The sequence below is a fragment of the Neophocaena asiaeorientalis genome, unplaced genomic scaffold, assembly GCF_003031525.2.
Source record: "Neophocaena asiaeorientalis asiaeorientalis breed wild unplaced genomic scaffold, Neophocaena_asiaeorientalis_V1.1 scaffold129, whole genome shotgun sequence".
Classification (NCBI taxonomy): domain Eukaryota; kingdom Metazoa; phylum Chordata; class Mammalia; order Artiodactyla; family Phocoenidae; genus Neophocaena; species Neophocaena asiaeorientalis.
Window position 1 is genome coordinate 2,496,844 of NW_020172446.1, and position 23,639 is coordinate 2,520,482.

Here is a 23,639-nt window from a genome sequence, read left to right on the forward strand (position 1 = left end):
ATAAGTTTGCCTCAAGGCTTTTTCTCTGCGACAACATGCTTCAGCAAAAAGCAGCAGCTGACAGCTCGCTTTATTTCACGAGAGAATAGAGGCTCATTCAAGCTAATAATTGTTGGAAGTTTGCTAGCATTCTTCTATAAGGAATTTTGAATTAGAAATTCAAGACAGACTTATAGTTCCATTTTCCTAAAATGGAAATATTAATATTATTGTTTCTAAGTTTATCTTTTGCAAACTCCTAGGAATTCTGAATGATACTATTTTGACAGTGACTTTCACTCTGTATATTTCAACAGCTACAAAGAACTGGGATTCCTCAAACTGGGAGTAGGTGTCACAGACTCCTCTGAGATAATGAAAGCTAAGCATACATGAAGTTTTGTGTATATTTTGTGGGAGTTCATGAACACCATGAGGCCCATCCAGGTAAAGAAATCTTGCTGATTTTTTTGTCCTCTCAAAGAAGGGAGAATTTGGAATTCTAAAAAGCCCATTTATAAACCTGGGTTATATTATACCCAAGGGAAGATTTTCTGAAGCTAAGAATTTATATCTGTAAAAACTTGACAGTCCCAAGGTACCTGGAACAAAAAATTATCTTAACATGAGAAAGAGAGGGGCAGAAGAGGGAAGTGGTGCAAAGAGACGATGGCAGAGAGAGGAAAGGGTGGGTGCAAGTCGGGAGGAAATAATATTTGCTAAGCACGAACTATTTGCTAGATGCTATACTATACTACCACACATTTATTAAACTTTTGTAGGTTTATGAGGAAGGCAACGTTACCTTTTTTTTAAAAACGAGGCAACTAGAGCTCAGAGAACTTCAGTACCTTGCCCAAAGTCATACAGAGAAGCAGATCGAGATTTAAACCTAATCTACTGACTCCACAGGCCCTGGCCTGCCCTTTCCTCATTCATGTTTTGATTACTAAGCCTAACCAGAACCAATTATACTCTGCTCATCTGACATCTGTATTTGTCTTAAGCTTTCTTTCAAGAATTTTGTTAAAGTTACACAGGTGGAAACTATGCTATGTTACTGAGTTACTGAACATTAAGCCCTCCTTTTCTTTTCTTTCTTTTTTTTTTTTTTTTTTCAGTTAAAATGCTAAAGTTATAAGCCCTCCTTTTCAAACAATGATAATCTAATTTGACTGCGAGGAAACTTAATAGTGATGTACTTTTGAACATGGGAAAAATTTAGAGAACTTAGGAAAGGAGAAACTTAATTTAGAAATAGACTTTTAGGGAAAAAAAAGACTTTTTTTTAAGAAAAAAACCAAACGAACAAAACCCCCACCAACACTGCTATGCTGTATGCTTCAGCTGCAAGTTGAAAGAACATACATTGGTTTAGTGTGAATCACCCTATTCACAATTCCACAGTTCCTGCGAACTGGATGAGGTCATACTGGTTAACTAATACAGGATACCAGCCAATTTACAGTATTAAGGTAGAAGCTGCTTTAAAAGTTTATTAGTTGGTCTCATTTTAAAACCAACAAACCTTGAATAAGATTGAAATGAGTTTTTTACAAACCTACCGTAAACTAGGGTCTGAACTGCCTAAATTAAGTAATGCGATATTGAGCAGTGTCCCAGGGACATCTTTCGGGCGAATCTTGGTGTGCTGGGGGATGGAGTCAGGCTGCGACAGCTCCCAACGTGTCCGGATGTGAATGATAGACTGAACAATGGCTTCACACTCTTGGTGCATGAAGGTCAGTGGTGTGCCCTGGTTTGCAATAGTTAAGGTGAACTGGTTCTCATCCACTAGGCAGATCTCTTCAATTTCCGAAGCATAATAGATATCATTTAGAAAGACTGACTGCCCCAGGACTTTTGTTCGCTCTGCTGAGGTTACTTGAACAGCAGTAGAACCAACCTGAAAAATGGTAGCAAGAGGGTAGAGCGGAAAAGAATTAAATTTCATTACGTAGAATTCTGAGAGGTTTCGAAAATCAAGCAAACAAAATACCATGTTAACCATTTAAAGAAGAGTTACCACCATTATGTATTCAAATAGGTTCAATAATTATTGTCATAAATGCTGTCAAAAGTGACTGAAAAGAGCAGAAAAAAGTTATTTTTTAAAAGGTCAAGAATCCTATGGATAATTACAGGTTTTATCTTGAAGGTTCACCTTCCTTACTCTGCAAAAAGCATGTAATAATCAGAAGAACTCTCAACAGGTAATTTTCCACTGTTCACATATTCCTACTGTAAGACGGATACACAGCAAACTGCCCATTCTACAACACTCTCCTGCCTCCAATCCAACCTGGAATATTATTAAGGGTACACCTCTCCAGTTTTCTGCAGGACCTCCATGAAGATACAGAAAGCTTGGTTTTCCTCCATCTGGACTTTACGTTTGACACATTACTACCGGGACCCTGGGGAGTCCAGTATATAGTCAGGTTAGTCAAGAAAGGCAATGAATCACTTACCTAACAGGGAGTGAAACTTACTTTAATAGAAACCTTGGTGTCTTTGTGAGCTAGCTTGAGAGCATTGTGGAATACCTTCAGGTCCTCTTCTAAAGCCAAGGTGGCAGCGGGTAGTTTCTGTTGTTCATGCTCAATGTGCTCGGCCAGTTTCCCAGGACAGTCTATGAAAATGAGTCTTTTGCTGCCTTTGAGGCCAGTCAGCAGCCGCTCGTGATACTTGGTGTATTCCCTGACCCAGGAGTTACAGTTATAGATATAGACTGCAGAGACATTATCATAAGCAAAGCCAGGAAAAACAACAAACCACTTGGAGAGAAAGTCTGTTTTAAAGCGATTGCTAGGCCCAGTATGGGTAAGGTCCACGACAATTTCATATGGCTTTGCATAATATGGCTTTAAAGTAAGTAAGACGTGGTATATCAGCAAATCGCCATTGATTTGACCAGTTTTGAACCTAAGGAAGATGAAAAAAAGTACACAGATCATTAACAAAGTTCTGAATGGATATACAGATGCTACTAATCTATTTTATTCCCTTATATTCTGACTAGTTTTCTAGAGAAAACTAACTATAATATTAAACTATTGCACAAAGTCTGAATCCATTTTTTAAATCACTTGTTCTTAAGACACTGAGAAGTAAGGCTGAAGTAAAATGGAAGAGACAAATCCCCAGATCAATGACTTTGAGCAGCAATAACAACAACAAACCTGCCCACCAGAGTCAAGCAAGGAGGAAGTCAATGGACTTTGGTTGGTTGCTTCTAGGCCCATCCAAGTTCCCAGGTGAACAGTCTGGGTGGGAATGACCTACTTGGAGTCCTGGAGTAAACCGAATGACTTATAATCAACTCCTTTATCCCACCGTGACCAGAGAGAATGGTTCAACAACGATCACATGACTCAAAGCAGAACAACCAGGGCCAAAGAGGCCCAGTTCAAAGACTTCAGCTTAAACCGTTGGGAATCGAGACCTTTTTCTTTCCTGATGTTTATAAATGAGGGACCATATAGCTCTGGCAGCTGTTAGCTTATATCCTGAGCTATGAAGGAAGAGCCCGTCTAAAAACTGAAGAAATGGAGCAGAGAAATGAAGAGCGAAACTGGGGCCCTGGCCATTTCATCTGAGTCCTAGATAAAGCCCCTCTCCTGGGATCACCTTTATCCCTGTACTACTCAGTTGTGTGAGCCAATAAATTCCACTTTTTGATTAAGCCGTATTAGGTCATATGTTGCTTACACTCAAAAGAATGCTAATCAACGTGAGGAGTCAAAATAAGGACCATCAGAAAGCCCACAGATTATAGTACTGGAATTTCAAATCAAAACCACCAGTGTTCTATACTTGATGACTCAGGTGGTACTACGAAGTAGGCTAAGATAAACATCCTTTCCTAAGAGTTTTAAATCTTACTGGGAGAAAATAAGACAAAACTATGACAAGTCAAATGATTTTAAAATAAAAGAAAAATACTTCAAGAACAAAGGAAAGATATGAGGTAGTATGGAATCACTTGTCAAAGAAATTGCAGAGAAAAATACTTTTGTTAAGTTCAAAGGAGTGGAGAAATCAACACAAACTGGGTAACCAGTGAAAACTACATAAAAGATGCTGAAGCGGGCAGGAGGAATTTCAAACTCAACAAGAAGAGGGATGGGCAGGCCTCATGGAGAGAGGGAAAGGAGAAAAATAGGTAACCAGATGTGTTGAGGTAAGAATCAGCTAGTTTAGCTAGAATGGAAGATTCACGTAGAGAAGTTTTAAGAGATAAAGATGGAAAAATACAGAAGAGCTAAATTGTGAATGGACCAGAACTGTTCAACTAAGGGGCTCAGGTTTTCTCCTAGAAAAGCCTGGCATTTCTCAGAGGATGTTCTGTGAAGTACCAGCATCAGAATCAACTGTGGTGCTTGATAAAAATGCAGTTGCCTGTCCCAGCCCAGACCTACTATATACGAATTTATGCAGTGAAGCCTTGGAATTTTCATTGTTTTGAAACAACCTTCTCATCTGATATTTATGTGCACAAACATTTCTGAGTTGCTGCTGTAGGTGTTAGGGAGTTATTCAACCACATTTTTTAAAAGAAAGGGGTGTTATGATCACAGGAAGTGATATATACAACATATATGAAGGAGTCGGGGCTAGTAAAAAAAGATGTTGTAGTAGTCTAGGTATGGTTTAATAAGCATCTAAAATACTAGGGTTACAGTGAAAATAAGTGACAGTGAAAGAAGAAACTGACTCAGAAATATGAAGAAAGGACCGACATGATCCAAGGTCTGATCAGTGCTGAAAGAAAGGACTTGAATTAAAAGGACTTGCTGTAGGGCTTCCCTGGTGGCGCAGTGGTTGAGAGTCCGCCTGCCGATGCAGGGGACATGGGTTCGTGCCTCGCTCCGAGAAGATCCCACATGCCACGGAGCGGCTGTGCCTGTGTGCCATGGCTGCTGAGCCTGCGCGTCCGGAGCCTGTGCTCCACAACGGGAGAGGCCACAACAGTGAGAGGCCCGCGTACCACAAAAAAAAAAAAAAAAAAAAAAAAAAAAAGGACTTGCTGTATACCAAGGCTCTGTCATTACAAAGAATGTTGCTACCATGAACAAAAACAGAGATCATGAGGGGCAGCCACTTAGGGGGAAAAATGAAGTCCATTTTAGACTGAATATGAAGTGATGACAGGACATTCTAGGGGAGTGTGTGTGTGTGTGTACACTAGACCACACAAAAGCATCTTCTGTCCCTTATAATCTAAGTGATCAGATATTCTCTCCAAATTATTGTTGTAGTTCCACACTTTGAGATGTTGGTTATATACACTACTGTTTCTATTATCTGACCAATACCCCGGGTCTCCAAACTCATGTTATCAAATCAGTCTGTGGTATACAAATACAATTTTTAGAGATGATTTTAATGCTCAATCTCAGGGAAGATGCTATTCTCTCTTCATTTTAATGATACTAACGTATCATTCAAGAGCATACAGCAGGCATACATAATAAATGTAAGGTCAAAAGGCATTAAGCAGAAAACCCTCCCTGCCCTGGAGGCGGGGACTTGTCCTACAAAGGCTCCTGTTATGCCAGTGGCCAACTAGACAAGTTGGAGTTTTTTTCTTTTTTTCCCCTGTGACATGTGCTTTAGTTGCAGTGGAAAGGAAATGTGTCATCTGTGGTTAGTGGAAAGCTAGCTGTACATATCCTTTTTAACTGCAGATTTACTTTTAGGCTCAGATTCTTCAAGTCTATTCTGCCTTAAATTACTTGGAAGCTGTGCTTCAAGACAAGAAAAGAAGTGGCTCATTAAAATCAGGTTATAATAAGATTTTGACCAAGCATTTTGTAAGGTAGGTCATATATATGGCTTTTCTTATGCCTTTTCACTTATAACTTCATACAGATTAGTGTTTGAGGAAGTGCTTTCAAGCAGTACTTAAGTATCTTACTAACAAAGTAGATTTAGTAATGGAAAACGTATGCTCTTTTTTTCTCTCCTATTAAGTAAAATTTCAGTAAGAAATGGAAAGATTTACCATCAACATAGAGCTTTAAATTAGGATTAAGAAGGATCTGAGCTTAGACTCCAGAGTGAATTGCACAGTTTTATTTGTTATTAAAATAAGTTTAAAAAATAAATTTCTCATTACTAATGCTTAGGCATTATAAATTTTATTGAAAATGACCAGAGATAAAGAGAACTTTTGATAACAACCTGGCCTCCACTGCATAAATCTGGGATGTAGAGACAGCTCTCTATTCTTAGGCATTTGTAAGGGTAAGAGAAAGTCTCATTTTGTTAACAGTTTGTTTATTTGGAGATGACAGTACATCTGGCTGAAGACAATCAACAGCGGGCCTATTATCTATCCCGTGGTGAGCACTGTTAAGATGTGTACGAATACTATGATGCATATCACATTGTTAATGAACTAATGTGACAAGAATAATAACCCGCTTTAAATCATTTTAGCATCTAATGCAGAAGTCCAGTCTAGTTTAAAAGGATGGAAATTACTTGCGAACCCAATTTAAAGTATTTCTCTTTGTGGAAGAATCATAAAGTAGCCAAAGATTTATGTCATTCAACTTAAAAATTGAAGCTGGACACTACTAGATAGAAGTCAGTGCACAGTATCTTTAACTGTCTATTAAAGATCATAATCCAAAAAGTAATCTTACTTCTAGAACACATATGAAAGGTTTCTTTCCCTCCCTATTATCAATAGAAAATATTACTTCAGAGGTTAGTTTCCAGTTAGCATTGTTTACTATATGCTAATTTTGTTTGTATAACAATATATCACATTTGTTATTCTTAAGTCAACTATACTTCAATTAAAAAAGAAGAAGAAGAAGCATGAGTAGCAGCAGTATCTGTGTCACCTGAGTGTGGGTTAGAAATCTTAGGTCCCTTTTAGACCTATGGAATAAATTTGCATTAAAAAAAAAAAACAACAAACTCCCATGTACATTTTTTGAGAAGAACTTATATAAAATAAAGTTCTTAAACGGCAATTTTGTTTAGTACATCTCAGGAGAATAATGTAGTTTTTGCTTCTACTTCCCTATTCATATAAATGCTAACAATAAAACACTCTTACAAAAGTGGCTCAGACTGGAATACTATTCTGAGAGATAGCTCAATAATGGTAATAAATCTTTCCTGCTTGTTTACCAGTACCTGGAACAGATATGCTAGTTGTATTTAAATCTTCAATCTTACAGTGAATAATGAAAATCAGGATCAGACTTTGTCCCCTTTGTGGACTGGCTTCCAGAGAGCTCAGAGCCAAAACTGAAATTCCACTTTTTCCTTTACAGGTTGAGACTCATGATCTGCCTTGACTTCCCAACTGAGTCAAAATCCCCTTGATCTTGATGTTGTCTTTATTTCTATTAAATATTTTATAATTTATTTTTAAAAATTATGTCAAAATATTCACAGAAAAATTCTAAGCATAAATAATAATGAAGTTGAACTTTTGAGATTATTCAAAAGAAACTTGCCTCTTTTTCTCTGTTAATGCCAAATGTTTAGGATGAGAAAAGTCGCATGCCTTTGCTTTCAGAAAGCCACAATAAGTCGGGGGATGTAGAGGTGAAGGGAGACCCACCACCATAAAACTGCTTTCACAACTACTAGGAATATATTTCTAAGTACCAGCTTTATTCTAAGCTTCAAGATAAACACTCAAGAAGAAAAAAGAACATCTTGAATTCCTACTTGAAGTCCGTTTTCTTTTGGTTGCTACCACACTTCCCCGTTCCTGAACTGCCGCCCCTCCCATCACCACAAAGCCATTTGCATTTTCTTTTCATACATGAAGCAAAATGTCCCATTATTCCTTTACTATAAAGATTGGTGACTCATTTGTTAGAGGATGGGGAGTTTCTACAAGGAGTTTCCTTAAATGGTCAGGAAAAAAAAGAGGAATCAAAAAAGTAAAAGCCGAAGTATCTGACTCAAAGCTGAAGTCTAGCATGCTTAAGAGGGAGAAAACTATAAAACCACGGCATTCAGTTTACAATGATTAGTAGATATCTGTAATGCTACCTTTTAGCATTTAAACAATTAATAGAAATTAAATTGTTTCTTTATATGTAGCCTAACAGAAAAAAAAAATCAGTTCACAAGGAATTCAAACAGGATAGCAAATGTTAGGCATGAGCTTACGGCTAATTTATAACATTATCAGCTGTCTATCTTTTAACTACAATTACCAAAACGAGGAACCGTTATTCTTTCACAAGTTAACAAATTTTATTGCTATCCCAACAGATTACCAGTATACTCACGGACATGGAACACACAGGACATTACCTGCATCTTGCCTTTCTGATGACAACAGTTTTTTCTTTGTCTCCTGGAACAAAAGCAAACTATACCCATCTGTGGGCTAATAATACTACTGTCTTGGATCCAGATATTCAAAATAAGATGGGCAGAAGCCAAAATGACAACATTAACACAAACCCTACAACTCCTGAAGTAGATAAAAAAGTTATTTCTACAAAAATGCCTGAAATAGCAACATCATCTCACATGGCATCTTTAACTCCTAAATCTGAACTGGAGCTTTATATATCTTCCGTTGTCAGGAACAGTTCTCCAGCAGTACATAGCGTTGAAGACACAAGCAAAAGTCACAGCGAAATTTTCAAAAAAGGTGTCTGCGAGGAAAACAACAACAAAATGGCTATGCTAGTTTGCTTAATTATAATTGTGGTGCTTTTTCTTATCTGTACAATTTTATTTCTATCAACTGTGGTTCTGGCAAACAAAGTCTCATCTCTCAGACGATCAAAACAAGTAGGCAAGCGTCAGCCTAGAAGCAATGGCGATTTTCTGGCAAGCAGTGGTCTATGGCCTGCTGAATCAGACACTTGGAAAAGAGCAAAACAGCTCACAGGGCCTAACCTAATGATGCAATCTACCGGAGTGCTCACAGCTACAAGGGAAAGAAAAGATGAAGAAGGAACTGAAAAACTCACCAACTAACAGATGCTTTAGTGAAGAAAAATGCAAAGTAGCAATGAGAACGTTTCTGGAGTAAAAATGAAGTCAATTTGATATTTAATGCCAAGGTGTTGTTCTGATGGTCTAAAATTTAACATGGCAGGCTGTGCGATTTAGAATCAAGCAGGTGAGAAGGGGAGAAGTATGCCTGCTTACTTGATTACTTAAACTGTGTCTGACACTATTTTAAAGAGCAAAAATAAAACCACCAAGCATCTGAGGAAGGTTTTAAAGACAAGCTGAAGGAGCTGACTAATACAGGTAGAAAGGGACAATTAAATATTTCCTGTTCAGCAAGAGTAGTTAAATGATCTTTGTCCGAATGTTATTAAATTTGAAGAGTTTTAGTGTGTTGTTAGAGGCAAGTATATGCTTTAACATCTAACAGAAGTCACGTTCTTAATGCGTAGAGTTGAACTGTATAGTTACGTGGTACTTTCTTTGCTGAATGTGACAGAATCCATACCAGCTCATCTATCAACACAGCTAATGTTATGCTAGATGTTTTCATCTTTATATACGGCACACATAAGAAAGTGGTTTTCTACTCTAAATATTTAATTAAAACTTTAAATTTTGTATAATAAATTAAGACTTGTTATAATAAAAGTGACTACGTACATTCTCATTCACTTTATTTTTCAGAGAATACACTGTCAAGATCAATAATAAATAGAGCACAACTGAAACAGATGAGATTTATAGCCACAACAGAAGGCTGAGTGTAAATGTAAAGCATATCTTACTGTTTAAGTGTAACATAACTCTACTCCATAAATATTGCTTATTGGATTATTTATAGCAAATATCCAAAGGCTGATTATATTTTGGACTTTGAGAATGCCAGTGGACTAATAACTGACCAATTTTATGTATTATCCAATATGACGTAAGCAAAGGAAAGACGTGTGTGTGTGTGTGTGTGTGTGTTTATTCTAATTTGGAAAACAGGATACTTCAGGTAATTCTTTAACCTTTAAAGAAACTGGGTTCAAGTAAAATAATGACTTACATTTAGGTCAAGACTTCCCTCAACAATTCAATATATTACAAAAATTGTTCTGAGAGACTTTCCAAATGTCCATTGAAACTGACACAGGGCATACTTAATTAAAGATCAGACCACATTTAAAAAATCTCATCCCTTACTGAGCATTTATTTTGGGCAATATGCTAGACATTTAAGAAAAGATTTTATATATTTTTTCCAAGTATTACCACCATCTTACCCTCCCTTCTAGGTTAGTGATTCTCATCCCGACTGCAAATCAGAATCATCTGAAGAGTTTAACTCACCAGTGCCCAAGTCACACCCCTTCCTTCTGATTTAATTAGAATGGGGTGAGCTTGAGCTCCAGGCATCGATAATTTTTGCATAATTCCCTAGGTCACTGCTCTTGGTCATCAAATTCAATTCTTAAAATTTCCACAGCTCCAAAGATCTAGGTTACATTTTTTTAAAGGTTACCTCTTAAAATGAGAGGGGGAAAAAAAAGCATCAATTTTATTATCAATTTATTACCAATTTATAAAAAATCCATTTCCTAAATAACAAATCATAACCACATCATTTCAGAAAAAGGTAAACATCAACAAAGGAAAAAGGAAAGCAAGAGAATACTCATGCCGATTGTGGTACATCAGGTTATCTTTTGAGGGGTAAAAAGGATCAGACTTGAAAGGACACTGGCTGGGCAGAGCTCCCATTCTGGGCAAATAAAAAATCTGAGATTGTGTACTAGAAGAAACAGTGACAACACAAAGCAGTCCTTGAATCAAGTGTCATATATAAATACTTGTCAGTAAACTGAAACAAATTAGTGTCTTTTTAAAAAGAAGAAATTAACTAGACAACTACTTTCCTATTCAACATACATTTTCTCACGAAACAGAAAGCTATTGCAGGAATATTTAAAATTCATCACTCACTATCTTGGCTATTAAACACAAATCCTCAGATTGACAGTATCCAATGGCAGCTCATGAAAAGTGGCTCCTTTCCCAACTTGACCAGTGTTTAAAGATGATAGGTTAAGATATGTTTTGAATTCAAAATTTAAAAGTTATTTTTGAACTAAGACACTTTTGTTTTCTACCCTTGGGGTGCTATGGTCCACATGCTTATTAATTCAGGGATTTAGAAATAGTGAAACAAAAGTTTATACCATATTTTAAAAGTTTATAGCATATTGTATACTATACATATAGCTAATTATATTACATAAAATAAGTTTATAGCATATTAAAAAAAAACTATTCTTTTTGTACCAAGTTTTAAGTGCCTTGAAGTTAAGAACTAGGTCTTAACAATCTGTGTTCCTCTGCCGTGACCAGGGGAAAGCGGGGCATGGTTTAATGCTTACTGTATCTACTATAATAGGTGCTATGCTAGGCACTTTACATTTATCTAATTCCATAATACATTTATAAATTAAGAATTATGATCTCCATTTTTCAGATGAGGGAAGAGGCTAGAAGGTGACATGCCCAAAGAAATCTGTATTCAGACTGACTCATACTCTTCTCAACATACTTTGCTTATTAGTTAACTTATTTAAAAAATGATTCCCAGTTTATTTTACCTTGCACCGACACTTACTTTGTGGGTAACCAAAGAGCTGTGGACTTGAACTCAAAAATCATTTAGGAAAGTATCTGGTCAAAAATTAATCACACTTTTACCTGGGCTTAGCCTAAATTATGTATGAGGAAATAACATTAACATTTACTGGCTATCTACTGTGTGTAAGGCATTTACACATGTTATGTTATCTTACTTAATCCTCACAAAACTCAATAATAGAAATATTCCTCCGGAGGAGGAAATGGTGACTCAGAAGTGCAGCGACTTGCCTAAGGTCATACAAGAAAACAGGACACATCATTCACTTGTTATGAAAAGAAATCTCACTATGGGTAATAACCTGACTGGCAGTTTTTCCTTACAACATATAGTTTTCTCTCCAAGGTTCTATTTTAAATAACTAAACTATATAATCACATTACTAGAGAGTCTCAAATGTTTACCTATAAATGTTAATTAAAAGCACTCAAATCATGTAGCTCCAAACTGTTTCAAAATAAATTCTGTTAAAGTAGTACATTTCTTAGTCATTTTGTGGCTTACTGCACTTCCGGAACCAACTATTGATAAACTTCCTCTTTTTCTACAGAAACCATTTCAGTTTGCTAAAGGACCATTTTTAATCTGAACTGAACCACCCCTTTTGCTTTCTTAGCCAAATGACCAAAATGTCCAGTTAGAACAAGAATTCAGCATTCTGCAAAACAAGTTAAGAGCTGAGGTAAGACAATTTTCACACTGGCAATCTGGTTTGATCTTTGCTTTATACAGAATTTATTTTTAAAACTAAAATTTCATTACTGTTTTAAACTTAAAGTCTGAGAGTCTAAAGATGTCTATAACAGGTATTGTGGTTTTGTTGCATGGAATTTTAAAAATTCAGTGTTGAGCCTGCCATGGAGAAAAATTTTCACCTAGGTTTCTATAATATTAACCCTTTAAAGTTTATTGATTCACTATGTTGACCTTAGCTCTGTAATTAAAATAAATAAATCTATAGCCATGACAGAAAACGCTAAGGGTTGGAAATAAAACTAGAATTCATGGGGATATGACTGAATTTACAACCCCAAAATACCGATTGCTAAAAGTTCTGATTTGCTGTCTATAAAATTCTCCTGTATATAAGCATAATCCATAGACCTAAATTATTTTTACTTTTTAATCCCCTTTAGTTTCCATGGTAAGAATGGTCACCTTCACCTAATTAAAAAAAAAAAAAACCCAAAGGTGATTAGATGAGATATTCAGTTATCATCATATATGCTTTATTTTTCACACAAATAGAATTTTAAATTTAAGTAATAATGATGACATGAAAATATTATCCTTCATTTTTACAGCTAAGAGAAAACTGTTATGATAAAATGTGTATATATATACTCATATCATCTACATATTTATGTCATGTATTATAATCTGAGTCTTTAGTAAACAGTGTAAAATAGATACAGAAAAAAATACCCACAGAATAGAAAGTTGTTAATATGGAGAAAAGATGCTTATTCTGTAAGTAAGCTGGACAATTACAAAGTGAATATCCTCCAAAATAAAAACTGCAAAGAGTTTACATAGACTTGTAATATAATGGTTATAAAGCGGGTGGTGATATCCTATTTCAACATTTCATTAAATACTTACGACTTTCCCTCATATAAGTCCACTTTGGATTTCTTCTAAGTAACTATTACAGAAGTTAAAAAAATAAAGATTTGTATCTCTTTTTTTTTTTCGCAAGACTTGTCTATATATATACATATATTTTTAAAATAATTAATTAATTTATTTATTTTTGGCTGCGTTGGGTCTTTGTTGCTGCGTGCAGGCTTTCTCTAGTTGTGGCGAGCAGGGGCTACTCTTCGTTGAAGTGCTCGGACTTCTCATTGCGGTGGCTTCTCTTGTTGCGGAGCACAGGCTCTAGGCATGTGGGCTTCAGTAGTTGTGACACGCAGGCTCAGTGTTTGTGGCATGTGGGCTCAGTATTTGTGGCTCACAGGCTCTAGAGTGCAGGCTCAGTAGTTGTGGCGCACGGGCTTAGCTGCTCCGCAGCATGTGGCATCTTCCCGGACCAGGGCTCAAACCCGTGTCCCCTGCACTGGCAGGTGGATTCTTAACCACTGCACCAGGGACATCCCATCTATATATTTTTAAAGGGTCAGTCTCAAATGTAGAGTTTAATAGTGCTTGTGTTTTTCAACTAATGCCTATATAATTCTACTCAGAAGGAAATTATGAATTCTGAATAAGTCTGAAATTGTTAAATATAAATCTGATGCCTGTCAATGTCCAATCTTTAAAAATCACCTCAAATATGACAGCTTATAGGCTAACCATTCAAAACTCCCATAGCTGTTTTCATAGGCACAGGACTAAAATGGTTTCCTGGTAGTTCTTGTCCAACCTTTTATACAAGACTAACTCCAAAAGTTACTAACATATCTGTTCCCAGAGAGCTCACATCTCCTCCCCTCATAAAGCATTCCTGTTTCATAATTTTACTACGAATGTAACAGAAGGAAAGAGCTCTAGTACAGGACTGACTGGTTTCTGTATCAGTGCCACTGTTTAGAGCTGTGACACTTTGGCAAGTTACCCAACTTCTCTGTGCCTCAGCTTTATCTGTAAGATGATGATAACATCACCTTGCTCATTAAAATAGGATAGTGCTGAACATTTGGCATGTACTCAGTAAATGGTAGCTATTACTACTGATAAAAAATAGTCATCGAATAATTCCTAACATAGTTCAAAGTTAATTTCCCTTTCTGCCTTTCCTCAAGATATGGAACTGCTGTGTTCTTCCTTTTCTGGTTTCATAACATTACTAGTTGGAGATACAATAAAATTTAGGTACACTAAATTTTAATCTATTATATTATAACATTATATCAAAGTAACCGAAATTCAAATGATATTTTTGATACTGCTACCTACACTTGCCTTGTCTAGGATATGCTATCCAAATCTCCTTGATCCCCCTTAAAAGACAATGACATCTCTCTTATCATATCCAACTTAGCATCAATTTTAAATGCTAAATCCTTTATGTACTTATGCATTATATTTATGAGAACATGTCTGATATATGGGGACTCCTACTTCACTATAACTGCCTTTAAAATGCTTAAACAGCTGGTTTTTTTCTTCTTTTTAAAAAATGTTCTATATTCAGGAAAAACAAAGGACCAAAATCACAGACTTAAACCTCAAAGTCCAAAACTAAAATAATGAGCAAAATACTGCCGTGTAAAAGTAGACAAATTCAGGGTTTCCCTGAGCAGCAGACTAAGGGATTTCTAGGAAAATGCTATATAGATTGTGCATAGGTTATTTAGAGTAATTAACAAGTATGCTTCTGGGTAGTGCCAGGAAAAAAAGGGAGGTGGGGAATCTTAAGGATACTTAGAACAGATAGGAGAGCCTGAAATGAAAGGTAAGTGAGTTTGAGAAGGTGGGTGATTTAAGTCCTGTCCTCCATTTTGGGAAGATCGTTCCTCTTTGCTGGTTCCCTGTATCCGCAAAGACAGAGAGCAGCATTTTGTGGTTCCTTCTTTCTTCTACTTCAATCTTCTCCCCCAACGTCTAATTTTGTTCACTTTAACCTTCTACCCTAACTTCTTGCTAAATGCATAATCACTATTTATTCTTCAGCTTTTTTATTAACTTTTCTTCAATACCTTCTCTAATCCACTTACCTTCCCCTTTTCCATGTATTTGCTGCTTACTCTAAGTTTTGCTTTATTTTTCTCCTTTGTGTTATTTTGTATTTCTTTGTATTCCTTTTTCATTTCATCTTATCCAACATTTTCTCCTCCTTTTTACTCCCCTGCCCCATATGGTTCTTTCTTTCTACCCTCTTTCCCTGCAGAAGCAATGTTGGTATTTCAGGTATACATGGCTTATATATACATTTAAAATACATATGTTAAATAACTTTCTGCATTGGTAGAAACACTGGCCTCACTGTCTCTGAACTAGAAAAAAAAAAGCCAGTTTCTTCACTATTATACCCCCTATTTATTCTTTTTTAAAATCCTGTTCCTTTTTTCTGGACTATTCTGAATTGCTGTAGTAGAATTCTAAGACATTCTAGTATTCTGACGTAGCAGACCCTAGGAGGTTAGATAGCTAACTGAGGAGTTGGAGAAAGGAGTAGGATAGGTAAAAAATAGAATTTGGTTTTAATATCGCTGTAACCCTTAAATGACAAGTGGCAAATCTCATGCACTGAAGGTCTACGACGTTCCTATTGACAAAAGAGGCTATGAACCTATCAAAATTATCTTACAGACGAAACTGGGCTGATAATTATATTCCTATTTGGGTTCTTTTCTTCTTTAATGCCTTTTTCAGCTAACTGAAAAAAGGAACTGTGTGGGTTTTTGAAAAAAATTTAAGAAAAGTCACAAAAGAAGAAACATTTTTTTGGTGAAGACAATTCATGGCCTATGTTTTCTGTTGCTTTGGATGGCATTTTTTGAAAACTAAAGTGAAACTCTAAAGAATAACACTTTCCAATGAGGCCTTTTTTGGGAGAAGGGGTAATCTGTAAGAATAGGAGGAGGTAGGAATTGCATGGATGATAACCAACTAGAGATGATTTAAATTCCCATATTTACGCCAAAAGTTTCAATTTTTTTCCTTATTAAACCTTTTGCAAAGTTGATATAAAGCATAATTTAATAACTCAGATTTTACCTTCTCTGCTTACATTCTGGTAGAAGTATTAATAAACAGTGAAAAATTGACGTGGAAAAGAACCAAGAAGCCCAATATAGGTTAAGCGTTTACTGAGCTGCTGACATATACAGCACTCTGCTGTAAAGGAATCAAAATATAAAGACATGAGGCAGCTTGGGGGTGGTAGAATAGAGCATATGCTTTGGAATCAGATGGTCCTGGGTATAAATTCCCAGTCTGCCACTAATAATGATATAACATTCGGCAAATTGCTTAAAGCATTTGAATTTGTCTCTTTATCTATAAATCAAGGATTACTCCATCTTTCTCAGAGTTATTTAAAGGTTAAATGAAATGAAGTATGTAAAACACCTGAGACGGTGCAACACATAGGATGTTCCAGATAAGGAATTTTCTTTGTTTCTTTCTGCCTTCTTCAAGGTTCTTTAAAATCTTGTTTGAGGGGGTGGGGATAATAAAAAGAAAATGTGAAAAGTAATTTAAAAAACACAATTATTTAAGAGAAAAGAAGTGTGAGTGAGGTACACACATGAAGAATTATCTAAGGAACTAAAAAGATAACAAGAACTTCGGGGATTCAGGGAATGGCTGAGCTCTTTGGGCTGTGGTCAGTCACAGAGAATTTGGTCTAAGAAGGGAATTTAAGCTGAGGTCTGACAGACGAGGACAGGTTCAGTTAGGCAGCCAGAGGGGGAAGAAGAGGCTGGGTTTGGAAGAAAGAACACACTCTCAGAGGGTGAAAAATAGCATAATGAAAAGTGTCTGTTTAGGAAAAAAAAAAAAAAGTGTGTGTTTAGGAAGTATGCAAGATAAGGAATGAGAAGTTTCAGTCATGAGATATGAATCTGGACTGGTAAACTTGAGCCAGGTGGAAGAAAATTCAGTTTAGAATTTTTATCTTGACAGCAATGGGGAACTCTCAAGCAAGGGAACAGTAACCTGACCATACATGCTTGTAAGAAGACTAATTCATCAGCAGTGTGCAGGGGGTTTAAAGGAGAAATATTTTAAAATTTTAGGCTTTAAGTATTACAGAGAAAATAAAGAGACTGTACAGGAAAAAAAAATTACGTCTTTTCTTCTACTGTGTACCGAGTGGCAGAGGAGTAAGCAATGAAAACTACTCAAATATACTGAAAAATCTATTTGCAAAACTTGAGGGAGTTCTTCTTCTATTACTGTATCTTGCACAGACCATCAAATCTCTCTCAGATTGCCTAAAAATCAGAGGAAAACTATAGTTTCAAATCATACAGACCAGCATCTAAAACCCTGAGATTTTCCTTTCCCTAATGTTAAGAAATAACCAAATAGTTACCATTATGTTTAATGATGTACAAAACAAGTATATTACACACGGAGCTGAAAAGCATCCTCACTTGAGAGAGAAGGCATTTGAGAACAGGAGAGATCAAGTGACTAGTTCTCATGGTTAGATAGGTAGTTAGGTGGTAGAAGTAGAACTGGAACTTAAAACTCTTCAAGTTTTAGCATCTGCCACATCCCACAAACTTATAGACGTGCCTTCTTTTCTTTTATGTTGTCCCCCTGGCTGGAATATTTTATTTGCTTAATTAATTCTTACAGACCTTTCAAGATTCAGTTCAAGTTTTACTTCTCTGAGAAATCTTCCCTGGCGCCCTCCCAGGCTAGCTTAGTTCCTCTGTGCATCTTCTGCAAACCTTTGTGAGAAAACTTATCAAATTATTACATTTATTTATTGTTTCTACCAATAGAAACTTAAAAAAAAATTTGGGGGTTATCTCCTAAACCAGAACAGGGCCTGACACAATGGTGGTGTTTATCAATTAATAAGTGAAAGCAGCAGCAAGACTACTTACTCAACCAGATTCAACGAGCACTTGAGGATTTTGAGCCTAGGACAATGAGTTGAATCGAATCCTTTAAAAATATGAGATCCTAATATAAAGACACTGTGCTGGACACTGATGCTGCTGCAAAGATTACTCAATACAATAGATTCTGTGCGTGAGAAACTCACAAAGGTAAGTACCATTAACAAAAATAGAGAAGTTAGGACAGGAGTCACTATCGAGATGAAGATGAATTCTGTTTTTAATATGTTCAATTTGCTGATAGTGATATATATAATGGAAATGTCCACCAAGAAGTCACACAGATGGAACAAGAATTAAGGAAATTTAGGCTGGATATACAGGTTTGGGAGTTAGAGCATAAAGGTAAGAGCTGAAACCTTACAGATTCAGGATTAAGAAAAGTAGTTAAGAGTGAGGACAGAGTACATATCAAGTTATCAAGTACCATATTTAGGACGCAAGAGAAAGACAGGAGTTAGTGAGACGAGCATGAAAGAAAGATGACTACGAAGAGCTACTCGAATAGCAGTGAAGGAGTAATCAACAGTGTCAAATGTGATCAAGAGAGGAAAAAAAGAGAAAGAAAAGACCACTGGATTAGGTAATAGACGGTTACTGGTGTCCTTCGAGGCAGCAGGATCAAAGTATTTCTAGCAGTAAACAGAGGAAAAAGTAGCATGCACATGGTACCAGCATATAGAGCCTATGCATTTGAGACGTATGACTGTGAAACGAAGGACTGTAATGTAATAAACCTACAGAGGCAGCAGGGCCAAGTACAGATCTTATGAAAGAAGAGAGATCACTGCCTATGAATTCCAAATGTTATATGATAAATTAGAGTATATTTAAGAGTTGGTCACATTAGCCTATAGTGTATCAAGTCTAAATTAGAAAGATAAATACTTATCAAATACCTACCTACTTTATGCCAGATAGTAAATGATACGTAATTGTCTTTCTTTCTTTTATTATAAAACTACTGGTAAAGAGGAAACATTCTGAAATGGATCCCAAATATTTCACCATAATTTTGTTTTGTGGACATCTGAACGATACTTGTTTCTCAGAGACAGAAGCAGCTACAACAGAGAAGCAACCACAGTCTCCTATATTTAGAACATCAAGGTCATATGTCTCAACTAATTCTCAAAGCACAACAGAGAATCCTTTGGGTCAACCAACACAATTCAACAACCTTTCTTCTGGACAACCAATAATAACAACTGCCGAAGTTGCTGCTGGACAACCAACACCAGCTGTCTATGTGTCTTCTGGGAAACCAGCAGCACATACTTCTGCTGGACAACCACTTGCCTATAATGTCACCAGACAACCAATACCAATGGCCAACACCTCCTCCCAAGGGACAGCACTACCTGTGTTCACCTCTGCCAGACAACGATCAACACCTGCGCATTCTTCTACCAGACAACCACCACCATCTGTCCGTACTCCCACTCAACAACCATCATCTATCCACACCTCCTCTAGAAAATCAATACCACCAACTGCTCATAATCTATCCATACAACCAACACCAACTGTCAGAAGTTCACCTAGGAGTACACCAGGATTCAACCTAGAAACTACCACTAAGATCAAGAGCCCACAGAAAACCAATTCTAATTCAATAGTGGCCATATTAATGGGTTTAATTCTGACTTCTATGGTGGTAGCTATAATCATGATTGTATTGTGGAAATGCTTGCGAAAACCAGTGTTACATGATCAAAACTGGGCAGGTAGGTCTCCATTTGCTGATGGTGAAACCCCTGACGTATGTCTGGATAACATTAGAGAAAATGAAGTGTTTCCAAAACGTACATCAATTGTTTCACTTAGGGCCTGGAAACCAAGCAAAAGCACACTTTTAGCAGATGACTTAGAAATTAAGTTGTTTGAATCAAACGAAAACATTGAAGATTCTAACACTCCCAAAACAGAGAAAATAAAAGATCAAGCAAATGGCACATCAGAAGACAGTGCTGACGGATCAACAATTGGCACTGCTGTCTCCTCTTCAGATGATGCAGATCCGCCTCCACCGCCTCCTCCCCCTCTTGATTTGGAAGGACAGGCGAGTAACCAATCTGACAGACCCACAGTGACAACTGTATCTCCTCTTCCAAATGATTCCACCAATCTCCCACCACCTCTGGACTGCCCCAATCAAGTCTGTGAAGATCATGGTTCTGAGTTCAAACAGTCATTTCCACCTCCCCCTGACTCACTTAACTTGACCCTGCCTCCAGGAGATTTTATGAAAAACCAGGAGATCCAGTGTCAGCAGTTCCCTAGTCCTCCTGACTCTGATCAAAATCTCAATGAATCCCTGCCACCCCCACCTGCAGAACTGTTATAACTACTACTTGCTTTTTAGCTGATTTTCTATTCTTCTCAAAGGACTCCAATCTTTTGTTTTTCTTCATGTGATGAAATACATTAAATGGCAATTGGTAGCCAATTTTGATTTTTATTCAGGAACTACCTGAAATCTGCTCAAAGCCTATGTGCATAGGTGGAACTTTAAAAAAAAATTTATATAACAGTGGTCTATTTACTGGCTATAGGCCCTAACTTTAATGTATAGTACATTTTACATATGTGGATGGTATGTGTATCAATAACTTAGCCATTTTGGAAATAAGCAATCTACATATGCTTATTATTACCCAATAGATTTTTTTTTTCCTGAAAAGCTGTGTATAAAGTTACCTTGAATAAATAAAATTTTATTTTTCCATTTCAAAGTTTGAGGGAGTGTGTGTGTGAGAGAATTTAAATATATACTCCAAGTTTTAAACAAAACTCTAAGTTTTAAATTAATACCTCAGGTATTAAATAAATGTTCCAAGTTTGCAGGGATGAGAGATTAAAATGCATGTCTATTTGAGAATAAATTTCCTTTTAGCTCTCATTGGAAACTGTCAGACAAACATATTAAAGCATCAAATTAAGGGGCTGAGTTGGGGACATTTACTCTGAAAAAAATACGAGCACACACCATAAAACGTAGACTTTTTTTTTATCTTGTTGGGGGAACACAAATTTTAGAACTAACCACTTTAAAAAGTTTCTTCTTCTTGTTTTTTTGGCTGTGCTGCACAGCTTGTGGAATCTTAGTTCCATGACCAGGGATTGAACCCGGGCCCTCAGCAGTGAAAGTGTGGAGTCCTAACCATTGGACTGCCAGGGAATTCCCAAAGTTTCTTTATATGCCTCAAGCACCCCCAAAAAATGAAATCTTATAAAAGAAAAACAAAAAAAAACCCCCAAAAAACACACCAAACCTCTATGGCTTCATTCCAAATTCGGATGACTTTTTTCAGAAAAAAAGGATTGTATCAAAATACAGATGGTTCTCAACTTTAAAAAACTCTTAACTACTTTTCTTACACAGAATTTCATCTTTTATTCATTACCTGACAAGTGATAAATCTGAGTTATCAGAGTAGGGGCGGGCCCAATCTTTGTCAAAGTTAAGACGGAGAGAGTCCACTGGCTGATCCTCGTGGAGATGCCAGCCCATGCCTGCAGAAGTGCTCCTCTGCCCAAAAGCGCACATTCTCCCGCCTTACCCCACCCGAACTCGGGGGACAGTCACTTAGAATGAAAGATGGAGGCCACAGTGGTAACCTACCCTTGGAGAACCTCTCATAGCTCTGGGATTTTTCAGAATAAAATACAGTATTTACTGGCAGCACTGGTGTTCAAGAAACCAATAAAGCTCCATCTTAATAAAAACTAGCAGACTTCTGGACATTGAAATTTTATATACAATGTTTCTCTTTAAATCTTTTAAAGAGTACTTTACTGACTCTTAAAAAACTTTTTATCTGCAGACACACTTCCTTTGCACTTCTTATTTTTCTCGAATAAGCATGATGTTTATTGTCATATTACATTGGTTTTCCTGTCTTCCACATTAAAAAGTTCTTTCATGTATTTTTCAAACTTACCATTTTTGAGGTTAATTTATTTAGCAACAATTAGGAGGTTAAGAATTTCTGCTTATTCGTTTGAATTTTAAGTATTCTAGTTAGGGTAAATAAAGTATAAAGTTTTTATATTTGGTCAAGACTTTGACATGCCTTAAATCACCATAACCTTTCTTGCTTTACATATAGGATTGTTACCTAACGGGCTCTTTCCATACTTCTGTTCTTCCTTTTCATCACTTTCTTTTCCTGACCTCTTGAAGGAGAAGTATTGGGAAATACCAACCCTCATAGACAAATCAAAGAGCTGATGACCTGGTCATAGTCGTGTCTGATTTCTTCAAACACTACAGAGGCAGCTTTTCTCCTTCTGTTCTTTGTACAACGGAAGAACAGACTCCTGTCAGCAGCTGCTTTTTGTTTTTTAAGAAATTCTCTGCCAGGGGGAAAGTAATTCCTATTTACTGAATGCAATTTTCCCCACTGAGGTCAGTGGAAGCTGAGCAGCCAAAGAGCGGCAATCCTTTGCCTAATCAGCAGAAAGAAACGCAGAAGAGAAAACGCTGGAACAAAGGAAAACCTACAGAAAAGACTAAAGACGCAGGATTCAGAAGAGAAAGTTTATTTCATGACTACGGCAAAAGGACAAGGCACAGGGGAATAAAAGGTAGACTGAACTACATACTACACACCAGTGGTGCTCTTACCAGATCCCATTAACCAGATTCAGGACAACCCTCAAGACCATCTAGTTCAGCTCCTTTTATTTGTTAAATGCTGAGAAAACAGGCCCAGAGAGAGTAAGTGACTTGCTTAGAAGTGGTAGTGAAAGCTGAGTTTGTTACCTGACTCCTGGTTCAGCATTCTTTTCACTAACATAGGACCAAAGAGCACCTACCTCACACATTGCAACATACATTTATCACACATGTATTCCATTTGGTGTTGGTGGTGGGCAACACAATGAATTAGATGAGAGTGACTCTAATTGTTGTTATTACCTAGTTCTGAACAAAAAGTAAAGTAGCAAAATATATGGGCACCTATAAGTAAAACACTGCGATATTAGTACATGATTAGACAGATCAATGGTACAGAATGGAAAGTCCAGAAACAGACTCAAATCTCAAATCAGTATTGGGACAACTGGATAGGTACTTGAAAAAGGTGAAACTGGATTCATACTACATTAGAATAAACACCAAATAAATCAGAGATATAAATATAAAACATGAAATTATATTAAATTATATAAAAAATAGAAGAAATATGAGTGAATTCCTTTATAATCTGAAAGTGGGATAAACCTTCCTAGTTGAAACTCAAAATCCAGAAGCATTAATTAAAAAAAAAAAGGAAGTCCAATTACATAAAACTTTTAAATGTAAAACAAACACTATTAAAAAAGAAAAAAACAGGGCTTCCCTGGTGGCGCAGTGGTTAAGAATCCACCTACCAATGTAGAGGATACGGGTTCGAGCCCTGGTCTGGGAAGATCCCACATGCCACGGAGCAACTAAGCCCGTGTGCCACAACTACTGAGCCTGTGCTCTAGAGCCCGTGAGCCACAACTACTGAGCCCACGTGCCACAACTACTGAAGCCC

At 36.7% G+C, this 23,639-nt stretch overlaps 4 protein-coding genes across 8 annotated transcripts in view; 3 read left to right on the forward strand and 1 right to left on the reverse strand.

The window, feature by feature from the left end:
- The window catches only part of NF1 (neurofibromin 1), a 243,002-nt gene that overhangs the window by 44,413 nt on the left and 174,950 nt on the right, over positions 1 to 23,639 (reverse strand). For all 5 annotated transcript variants that reach the window (XR_003002089.1, XM_024736655.1, XM_024736668.1 and 2 more), the window contains 2 exons: positions 2,472 to 2,904; positions 1,545 to 1,885 (listed from right to left, as the gene is read on the reverse strand). Coding sequence is in view for 4 of the 5 variants with exons in the window: in XM_024736655.1 (XP_024592423.1) it covers positions 1,545 to 1,885; positions 2,472 to 2,904 (774 nt within the window). In the remaining variant the exon portion in view is untranslated. The remainder of the gene's footprint in view (positions 1 to 1,544; positions 1,886 to 2,471; positions 2,905 to 23,639) is intronic.
- Positions 5,560 to 9,586, forward strand: EVI2A (ecotropic viral integration site 2A). The gene is made up of 2 exons (XM_024736718.1): positions 5,560 to 5,800; positions 8,233 to 9,586. Exon 2 carries the CDS (start codon positions 8,254 to 8,256, stop codon positions 8,950 to 8,952), a length of 699 nt encoding a protein of 232 aa, XP_024592486.1. The 5' UTR covers positions 5,560 to 5,800; positions 8,233 to 8,253; the 3' UTR covers positions 8,953 to 9,586.
- Positions 12,132 to 20,846, forward strand: EVI2B (ecotropic viral integration site 2B). Its single transcript, XM_024736680.1, has 2 exons — positions 12,132 to 12,275; positions 19,085 to 20,846. The coding sequence occupies exon 2, from the start codon at positions 19,100 to 19,102 to the stop codon at positions 20,456 to 20,458; it is 1,359 nt and encodes a 452-aa protein (XP_024592448.1). The 5' UTR covers positions 12,132 to 12,275; positions 19,085 to 19,099; the 3' UTR covers positions 20,459 to 20,846.
- The window catches only part of OMG (oligodendrocyte myelin glycoprotein), a 15,719-nt gene continuing 4,238 nt past the window's right edge, over positions 12,159 to 23,639 (forward strand). Inside the window, exon 1 of the mRNA XM_024736694.1 lies at positions 12,159 to 12,275. The gene's annotated coding sequence lies outside the window, so the exon portion shown is untranslated. The remainder of the gene's footprint in view (positions 12,276 to 23,639) is intronic.

What these genes read in the sequence shown, in the direction of transcription:
- EVI2A (XM_024736718.1), top strand. Translation starts at nt 8,254, where the DNA reads ATGGAACACACAGGACATTACCTGCATCTTGCCTTTCTGATGACAACA.
- EVI2B (XM_024736680.1), top strand. Translation starts at nt 19,100, where the DNA reads ATGGATCCCAAATATTTCACCATAATTTTGTTTTGTGGACATCTGAAC.